The 10780-nt window shown below is 32.1% G+C and overlaps 1 protein-coding gene across 1 annotated transcript in view; it reads right to left on the bottom strand.

Annotated features, from left to right (window-relative positions):
* LOC111635432 (transcription initiation factor TFIID subunit 1-like) overlaps positions 1-8258 on the bottom strand; it is a 92536-nt gene extending 84278 nt beyond the window's left edge. The window contains exons 1-2 of the mRNA XM_023380392.1: positions 7645-8258; positions 7401-7582 (exon numbers count right to left, since the gene is read on the bottom strand). Of these exons, the coding sequence (XP_023236160.1) occupies positions 7401-7582; positions 7645-7672 (210 nt within the window). The 5' untranslated portion in view covers positions 7673-8258. The remainder of the gene's footprint in view (positions 1-7400; positions 7583-7644) is intronic.
* Positions 8259-10780: the final 2522 nt, after the last annotated feature.

Raw genomic sequence — 10780 nt, 5'->3', positions numbered from 1 at the left:
AATTGTAATCTTTATATGTGTGCAGCTTTCACCCAAGGTCGTAGGCTTCCACCGGCTAAACCGGGTGAGGTTGGTGTTCTGTAAAGCGCATGCGCAAATCTGGCTTTTCGTAATCTGAAAATACAGGAGATTACACTCTGCCACTAATATTCTAATATACAATAGCAATTTTTTTTTCCACGTGTAGTATAGAAATTTGTAATAAGATACATAATGCGGTTATAATAAAATATTGTGCGATTATTTTCATATAATTAAAATTAATATTTATTTATTTTTTAGAGAATACGAGGGAAGCGGCGCTTCCAACGCTTCTAATGACGGCACGCTACTGAGCAAACAAAAATGTGCTAAATCAGAATTGAACACTTTTCGACAAAATATATTGTTTGATCGGTGCGCGTTGAAATGTTTTATAGTATCCAGCAAAATGTTCTGTAGAAAGATATTCTTACCTGACTCCCACCTGAAGACTCCTATACAATTATATGACAGTATTGTCAGGTTGTAGGAAACAAAAATCCTGTTCATGTATGTAAAAAATCCTTCATACACTAAAAAAATCTTTCATTACAAATTCAGAAGCCAGTAAGGAAAATTAATGTGCAAAACATTATCAAGTTCTTACGTAGAAAATCGTTTAATTTGAAATGTATTAGCAAACTAATAAAAGTACTGAAGTACTGTATGTTATTATAACCGTTAATAAAGGCTGACACTAATATTTGACACCATTACACCGGTTGCTACGGTTCGTAAAACTGTCTCATAACATATTAACATCATTAATTTAGCCAAAATCAAGTTCTGAAGAGTTGCATTTCCTTCTTCGAGGATTAAATACGACCACACCTTTGAGATTGAAGGGGAGAAGTGGCTTGGAGATAATGACGTCACATATTGGCATTAAACTTATCTGAGAGAAAGTAAAATCGCTTTGCACGAAAGTAAAAAAAAAACAAAATGATTTGTTTACAACGCTTGCTATTACCAAAGAAACAGTTTTGCTATTAGGATTACTTGATAAAAAACAAAAAAATCCAGCAACTAGTTGCTTAACTTTTCCGGCAACATTTAAAATTTTGGTAGCGCCATCTGTTACGATATTTTATTAAATAAATTCTTTATATTTTTAATCATTATAAAATGGCAAAAAACTTAATTTTGAGGGTAAGGGATGATTTTATAAATAATTGTAAATGCTTATAACGAATGAAATAGTCGTTAAGTCCGATTCCTCTCGAGATATTATGACAAGTGACCCCTCTATCTCCCCTACCCTCTTGACCTTTAACCACCAAAATTTAATTAATAGCATCAATCCCCTTTAGAAGCTACTACCATTTAGGATGATAGTAGCTTCCATATAAGGGTCGGAAAATCAGACAGAGAATCAAAAACTACTCCTAGTAGAAGCCCGACTAGAATGCCGGATGAACTTTTTTTCTTTGATATAATCGTATTCCGCGCCGTATAAAAATAATTTTATGGAGGTTGGCTAAGTAGAAACTGAGAAAAGAAGTGAGATCGAAGATATAAATGACAGTGGCGCGTTATCCTATGGGCAAAAAGGCAATTGCCTGGAGCACCTACTAAAAGGAGACCCCAAACCAATCTTTCATAAGAAAATAATCCCCCAAAAAATTCCCGAAAGGAAAAGGTCTGAAGTTAACATTGTAAGTGGGGCGCTCCCAATTCTGGGGTCCACGAAGCTATAATGCGCTACTAATGAATGAAACATATAGGAAATGCTGCTGCGCTGTCTGTGATAAACATAGTCGAATGTATTTATAATCGTTTTTATGGTATTCTTTATCTTTACCTTCTGTTTTCCAACGTTGAGTTCAAAAGAAAAACAAACTTTTTCTCCCTGACAATATGGTGGTTTGTTCTACCCAGAAGTCACTTCCCGCTTTGATTGCGCCGCTAGTGGCAACAGAGCGCTGCCGCTCCAGTTAGGTATGGTTAGCTCCGTGTAGGAGAGTGTATCTACAAAATTTATTAAACATGTATAAACAAGCGCTCATCTCATGAACATAATAGAAAAACATGTTCGGCTTTTAAGCTCGTTATTGGTTAGTAATTAATAAACCGAAAAATTGAAATTTCATAAAATTAATAATATAATCTAATAATTACACAATTGTTTAATTATAAAATTATCATTATTATTTTTTTAACCGATAATTCGTTTCATTAATTTTTTTGAATATTTTCAAATTAAGACGTTCGAATTATTGTTCTAAAGACATTTTCCAATTGGATTCGTTGTTTTGAATTCTAAGCTGCAAATCGGAAAAAGTAAAAATGGAATTTGTAATTAAAAGGCCCAAAAGAAGAATAGAGGAAGGTGAAAAAATATTTGAAACTAATTTAAACTTTTATTTATTATTATAGTTTATTATCATAGTGTATTTCCATCTTGTCCCTTACGAAGTCTTCTCTAAAAGAACTTCCGTTCTTCTCGTTCTCTTATCCTCTTCTTCCATCCTTTTCATGCAAATTTTATAATTTCAATAATTATTTTAAATTTTAATATATTTGTAAATAAGTATTTTCCGTTATTTCATTAGCTGATGAAAAACAAGAAGTCATCGGAAAGATATCAAACTTAAGGGCACTTCCGAAGACACGAAATAACATATTGAAGAATGAGAAACTCTCTCCTTCGGTCAGTCGCAAGGTATCTTCTGTATCTCTCGATATCAGATATACAGAAATCAACAGAGATAAGGTAGCTATAAGACCGAAGGATGTTAATTTGCAGAACATTTTCCCACCGAGACCGGGATTCGGGTACGCTGGCAAGAGGATAAACGTCATAAGTAACTTCTTCGAAATGAAAATAGATAAGAGTTACGTGTACCATTATGACGTGGATATTATCCCTCTAAAAAAGAACAAGGAACAATCCGTCGGTTGCAAAAGATACAATTGCCTCAACACCAAAGAAAACAGAAAAGTCATCGACAACCTTCTCTCGACTTTTCAACTGTTTCGGGACTATCCCGTCGCTTTCGACGGAAAGAAGAATTTATTCAGTTGTAATCTATTGCCCATCGAAGAAGAGAAGACGTACTTTGTATCGCTTAAGAGCAACAACAGAACGTGCGATTACAATGTAGTTTTAAAACCCGTTTGTAAGGATAAAATGGCNTATTGGCATATTACCACTTTCTAATAAAATAAAATTTATTTCATCAAAATATGTACAAATTCAATAATAGATTGGCATGGTCTTAAAACAGAAAAAAAATCAATTTTTCATAATGGTATTTTAAAATAAATTAGAGATTTAATATAAATTCACTTAAATGGTAAAAATGACAGTTTTTAGAATATATTGAACAAATAAATCTATTGGTAGAGTAGATAATGCTTATAATTCTCATGTAAATGTGAATTCTCATGTCAGTGGTGGCATTCAGTTAGTTTGTGCCAGTTTGGCAGACTTGCTTCCTAATATATTTTTAGTTTGCTAAACTGGTTGTTAAAACTGTACTTTTAATATTAATTTAGGCAATTTATTGCAAATATCTGCATTTACATAATACTGCCAATTTTTTTTAACATTTTAAGACAGAATGAAACAAAGCAAAAAAGAAGTACTTATTGCCCTATTGCATAGTCTAAGTGAGAACATTGATAGGAGCTCAGTTGAGCATCTATCAATGCTCATCAATTGAGCTCAACTGATCTACATCCAACTATCAAAACTAAGCATCTGATGTTTTCTGCTTAACTCTTTTGTACAAGTGATAAGCTGTAGACAAACATCTGTTTTTGGATCCGGGCACTGCAGTACAAATATTCTTCGAGATAAAAGCATTGAAAATTGGTAGTTGGTTGAGAGTTTGCACCTAACCAACAGGCTGGTTGTGTAGAATTTTGATTTTATTCATATGTCTAATATCTAAATATTGATCAGTTTTCCTAGGGAGTTACCTCCCTTTGTCAAATTGTCCATATGTTGGATTGTCTTATTATAGCAATCCAATCCATATAACTTAAAAACTTTTTGTATTCTTCTTTCAAAGAGATTGAAGCTAAAATGAAAAAAAACTTACTTAGATAATTATTTTCAAAACTGAATATATTTTGAAACGCACAAAAATAATAAAAATTTTGACTTAAATATAAATTGAAGAATTCTTATCAGGTTTGCTTTTACATTAAATTGAATCATTAATTATGAAATAACCATTAAATAATTAAAATATATTTTTATATATTGATGAGCAATTATTTATTGTCATTGTCACAATGCTGGGCTGCAATTTTTTGTCACAATGTTCTAAATTCTTTTAGTAGTGTCTTGGCTCTGTACATCATACTTTTCCTGTTAGCAATAGGGTCATGCCAGTCATCTAACTCCATTCGGGAAAATTTTTGAATGATGTAATTTCTGGTCTAAACTGGTAGTTTGTATATAGTTAATTGGGTCTCCTGCCCCCAAACTTTCATCTATCTAACTCTGTTCTCAAGATTAAGGAAGGACAGGCAAATGGATGACAATGGAAATTTATATCTGCAATTTGAAAACTGCAGTCCAAAAATTTACATGTTAAAATCTTGGTAATTATTTAGATCTTAAAATCATAAATATAAGAATTATTTTTAATTTCAAAAGTTTAATTTCTATAGTAAATAAACTGAATCTCCTTCTAAAAAGTTTTAATAATTGATAATATGTACATTTACGTTAAAATTTATTAATACATAATTAATTTTATAAGTTGCATTTTGTTTCCATGTGGAATCATTTCTATCAACACAGCCACAAACAATCACAATTCCTGAAGCTAGGGTCTCAAAGTCTCTCTATACTTTTGACAAAGGTCAGTTGGCCAAGTGGTTAAGGTGTCAGCCTACCACTCTGGGGCACCTGGTAACAAATATGAACAGACAAAAACTCCCTTCCAGGAATTTTTTGGGATGTTCATCCCTATTATATATAACCCCATCCTCCACCACAAAATGTGGTGAGGGATGGAGCTGTATATATAATGGGCCTGTCCAAACCTGCAATAAGTGCAGAGAGTTTATCAACTCTATTGCCCATTGCTAGATTCAATGTTGGCCAAAACCACATTCCTGTTTTCAAGACAAAATTAGTCTGAGTGCCACCAGAATAATCTTGTGGGAGTGTTCATTCAGCACTGAATTTGAAGCTTCTTGCATAATGTACAATGCCCTTTTCTACAGCTTGTGTCCCATTTTTTATAGTCTGTGGGCACTACTACTGCACTTTAACCATTTGGCTATCATCAAGGTCCAGTTAAGAATGCACTTTCCAATCCAAGATACATATCCTGACAGACATGACTAAAAAGGCACTAGGAGTGCCTTTTTAGTCGTCTGTGGAGCCGAGAGTTATAAAAAAAAGAACCTTCTTTTGACATAACATTTTCAATTATCTTTTTTTTTTCTTTTAAGCATTTGAAATTACAGTACTCTCTCCCTCATCCGATCTTCCCATATACAGATTGATCAAAGGCAACCAAAAATTTTTAAAAATATTTTACAGCATTGGCATGATGTAGCAGCTCATCAGCAAAATGAGAACAAAACAACCTTAACACAATACTTTCAAAATTGTAATTGTCAAAAATAAGCATAAAAGTCAAAATACACATTTTTATTCATATTTGGTAGGCATATATGTTATGATCTTATTTTAAAATGATTACATCACATTATCTGGATTTTTGTAATATATCCAGATCACTCCTGCCCACATTACTTCAGATAGGGAAGAGTCTACTGCACATAAATTGATTTTCTAACTTTATAGTTAGATTTGATTATACAGATTTCAGTATGGGATATCAAGGCTTCAGGTTCAAGTTTTACTTTATTCAGGCCTGTTTACTAAATTAATTACATACATCATTATGTAACTAAATTACACAAATTAATAATTTCAATTTTTTCATAATTTGGAATAAAAATTTCAAATTTTATAAATTAAAACAGTATTGTTTATAATTAAAAAAAAAGCATCATCCACTAATTGGTACATCAGGGACTCTTGATAGAAATTAGAACATTTCAAATTCAGTAAAATATTAATTATCTTTCATTAAAGTTTATTATGTTTTGTGATCAATATACCTTTATTAAAAAATCTCACTGGTTTCTTTATTTTAAACTTTTTCCAATAATGTTATCCTATATATACACGAAAGTCAAGCTGAATGTTTCCGGAAACAATAATCCTGTTTAATGTTACTTTCTGTCCATCCTCATATCTTTTTAAAGTACTCTATCTAATATCTTGTTATATGCTGGAGAACCAGCTCTGGAAGCACTGACACTGGTCTTCTGAGATGTCTACTAAGGTGTATCTGTATGCAGCAACAGCCTCTTTCAGATTCCCAAAATGACATCCCTCGAGGACCTCCTTGGCTTTGGGAAACAGCAAGAAGTCACAGCATGCTAAATCTGTACTATAAGGTAAATGGGTGACCAACTGCACTCAGGAGTCATTTTAGTAGTCCACTGTTATCATTGCTGTATACATTGTTACGGGGCAGCAAGAGTCCACAAAGGCCTGTTTTAAGATGCTGTTTGAGGATTTCTTGAAAGACTTAGTGTCAATAAGACCTCTTCTTCCAAAGAATGTTGCTACAATTTTCCAACCAACAGTTCTTGGATGTTTGATTTTGACCGGTAGTGCTTTGTCAGAGAAGACCCAAACCTTGGACAGTCTCTTACTTTCAGGATCATACTAGTAGATTCGGGTCTCGTCACCAGTGACAATGTCCCACATATGTTTTTGAGCTCAACGGGTGAAATTTTTTCATAATTGTTCATAAAGACAATTGTTCAAGATACTATCCACTGCTGCCGATACAATACCAAAGACGTAAAGCTTCGCGGACCATTTTTCTGCATTCAGTGATTTTCGTGTATCCAGTAACTTTTAAAGTGGCTCACATATATAAAGGTAAAAATAAATAAATGTATGGTAAAGGTTCTATAAATCCACACCAAATTTGGCACAAGTATTTTTCAACACCTTAGGAAAAAATATTGTGGGAGTCCACCCCCCAATCACCCCTAGAGCCTAGTCCCACTTACACCCAAGCAAAGACTGACATATGCAGCTATTCAACTTCTTAAAAAATATGTACAAAGTACAAACAGCTCTTATTTATTAAAAAATTTATAAAATTATATTGAGACAAGAACTGATTATTGAAGCTTTCTCGAATTAAGAGCAGCATATATTTATGTAACACAATTTTTCATTGAAGAGAAGTGTACAACTGAATAGTATGGAGTCTCATTATTGCAAAAAAAAAATGTAAAAAAAAAATAATAATAAATTTTGAGTCTTTTTATCAAACTTCTAAAGAATTCATTTTATAAATAACCAAATGTTCGTTTTAAATTACCTTTTTGGATAAAAGAGCGGCAGGTTCTATAATAGGCGATTTCATTTCCATTTGCAATTGGTATTGGTTTACTTCTTCACTTCTTGTATCCACAGAATAGTTCATGGTAAACAATTTATCATTTTTAAATTCTTTTTCCATTGAATCATTCTCGTCGTCTGCATTGTAACTCTCGTCAATAACTGAAAATACACAATTCATAACTTTTATAAGACGTCACTCTCTGTGGAGAAAGTTCTCTTACCTTCGTCCAGAAGTATTGTATCTGCCATTTTCTTTGACTTTTTATCAATGCAATACGTATTTACGTATTACCACGATATAACCTAAGTTCATTCCCAAATCACACGAAAAACCGCCTGCCGAAATACATCGAGGAACAAGTTTTTACATTCATTGTGACGAGAGAGCTTCCAAACTTCTCAATTGCTTCGACTTACCACAATGAAGATAATTGGTTTCTCGTTCCTTCTAATCAACCAATTGACTCTCGTCGAGATTTTACGTCGATCTGTTTTAAATATTTACTAAACGACGATTTGCCAATTCGGATCACGTGATACTTTTTTGAGTTTCAAAATTAGTCGAGACAATTAACGAAGTTCACAAATGCTCAAAATTGTCTTTTGTGAAAAAAGAGCCGATTGGATAAGACTGTAAATGATGATGTCACTTCAACGTCATTTGTTTACAATACTGTACAGTACTTGTAAAACCGAAATTACGGCCTAGTGAGGTATTTGATGCCTTTTTATACCAACGTATTGATCACTTTGTTACGTCACTCGAAAGTATATTATGTAAATGAAGGAACAATATCTTTTCGTACTCATAAAGACAATGCATCCTGCCGTGTTCTAAGAATTATGCCTCTTGTATTCATAGATAATTCAATTAATTTAGCCTAATACTTGAGTTACTGTTTGGTGTATATATATATATATATATATATATGCCTATATATATATCAAACAGTAACTGAAGTATTAAATTAATTAATGACGATAAATAATACTAAAATTGCATTACTTGTAACATTCACGTGTGAAAGTATTTAGTGTCAACGTGGACTTCTTTACAAAATGTACGTGATATTTTTGCTTGCCTTTATGTAAAAAATACATCTTAACAATGTGTTTCAAAAGATAGTTAACAGTGTTGTTACCGGTTGTGATTATAAATGGTTTATTAATTAATACTGTATTTGTGTTAAATTATAGACTACAAATATAAGTAGTAGTAAACTTTTTACTTTCCGAAATTGTATATATTTTAAGGTATTATTGTAATTATTAAAATCATCAGATAAAGTTAACGATATTAGCCGACTTAATCAGTTATTTATCTAACCACATAAAAGGAGGTTTTTGGACTAATAAACAAATTGTTACGTCCTTCTTATCCGACTGTTTTCTGGAGTTCAAGAATTATTCAGAAGCAATTTTAATTTCAGATGTTTTATTTAGGCTACACAAACAACATTATTTACATTTGTAAATAAAACATCGATCTAAACTTTAATTTTGATGTATTTATAAGAAAAGCCAACTGGTACGTCCGAAATGTATTTCGGCATAGGTATACATCAGTGGTGTGCCGTGACATTTGATGATAGGGAAGCTGTGTTTCTATAAGAAGCCGACTTCCAGGGGCAATCAGTCAGCCATGGTCTAGGGTCCATTCGTATTCGTTTGTTCGATAAGCCAGTAAAAACCGTAGACTTCTCTAAATGTATTTTTAATTAATAGATTATCTAACGCACTTAATAAATAAGCGAGTTCAATATAATTAGTTCTCTTATATTAGATTTAATAGATTCTATACGCCCTCTAAATGCCAATTCTCGCTTCGATAACATCTACTAATTAAAATATATCTATTAGCCGTAACTATCTTGTTATAATTTTCAATATTTATTTTATATTGTGTACTAATGTTAAATTCTATTCTATTTTGATTTCCAAATTGCTTCAATTTTACGAAAGAATCGATGATTTAGGATTTTCGTGTCTTTTGCCAGCTTTACTCAAATTATTTAAATCGTCAAAGCCAATCTCATTCTACACACTAATTTTATTTGAAAATAGTAGGCAAGGCCAACAAAACAAATTTTGCATTTTTATGCATCCACAAAGCCATTTTATATCTTCATAAATTTTATCATGAAAATGTCGAACAAATTTTTTCTTTTTCATTATATGGTCTCGAGCCAGAACTTTTTGAAATAAATTTTCGATATCACAATTACATTCTAAATTGCTAGCTATAATATAAGGGCTAAAATTAAAAATAAAATTATAAAAACTTGCTTGTTAAAATAAAATGTGTGATGATATACAATTATACATACCTGGTACAAAATATTCAATTGTATGAATATACTTTTAAAGAAAATTACAGTATATAGTTTTTGTGAAGAAACGTACATAAAAATAACATAAAATAGTCTTTACTTTTTAAATATTAAAACAATCCACCTAGTTAAAATTGCTTCCTACCAGTGGCTCGTGAATGGAATCAGACTGTCTTGGTAGGTGTGCGGTGCGGTGCATGCTTGCCAAATCCCGAGGGTGCCGATACCGGTTAATGTCTCTTTTGTCTCATCACTAGTATATCTCAAAGGACGCGACAGGGTGGTTGTAAATTTTAAACGTTTCTCATCATAGCTGTAAAAATCTAAATTTGTTAAACTTAAAAGTCATTTGTTTTCTAACTACTGTAATTCGTTTTAAGACCAGGTGTCCACGGAAATTTCCAAAATTTACAACTTTTACTCACTTTCATTGAACTGGAAAAATTTCTGTCTTTATTACATCTAATATTATGAAGAAATCAGTCCCACTGTACTCGGCTAGATATTGGTTCTGTTAGGCTTTTGTTTAAGTAAAATTTCGGCTCTTTCATCAGGGTTTTGTGTCCCCAATTTCCCAATCGCTTAATTATTTAACTATTTCTTAAGTAGAAATAAGTCGAAACCGGTTACTTCGTACTCGAATATTTGTAGTCTCGGGAAAAAAGTGGAAAGACAATGCGGATACATAAATCGTAAATTTAAGGAAAATAAATTCTAGAGCCTTTTCTGTACCTGGTGCATCTCTCTCATTCGTTAAATTTAGTTGTAAATGACGCTGTCGAAGTAACGGTTAATTTTTTAACATTATACAAGAATTGTACACGTTTTTTTCTACATCCCCTTAAAGATGGGATGTACGAAATCGTAATATCACTGGTTTAACATCGAAATCCGTGAGTAATATAAAATCGGAGAGCGGAATAAATATATCAAATATTTTAATGGATTTTTTAACTCCTGTCAACTATACGGAATTATCGTAAAAACATACCAGTAAATTCTTATCGGTTGGGTTAAGTTATAAATC

Source organism: Centruroides sculpturatus, unplaced genomic scaffold, assembly GCF_000671375.1.
Source record: "Centruroides sculpturatus isolate CEXI.00-Female unplaced genomic scaffold, Cexi_2.0 scaffold904, whole genome shotgun sequence".
NCBI lineage: Eukaryota > Metazoa > Arthropoda > Arachnida > Scorpiones > Buthidae > Centruroides > Centruroides sculpturatus.
This window is presented reverse-complemented; position numbering and strand designations above follow the sequence as displayed.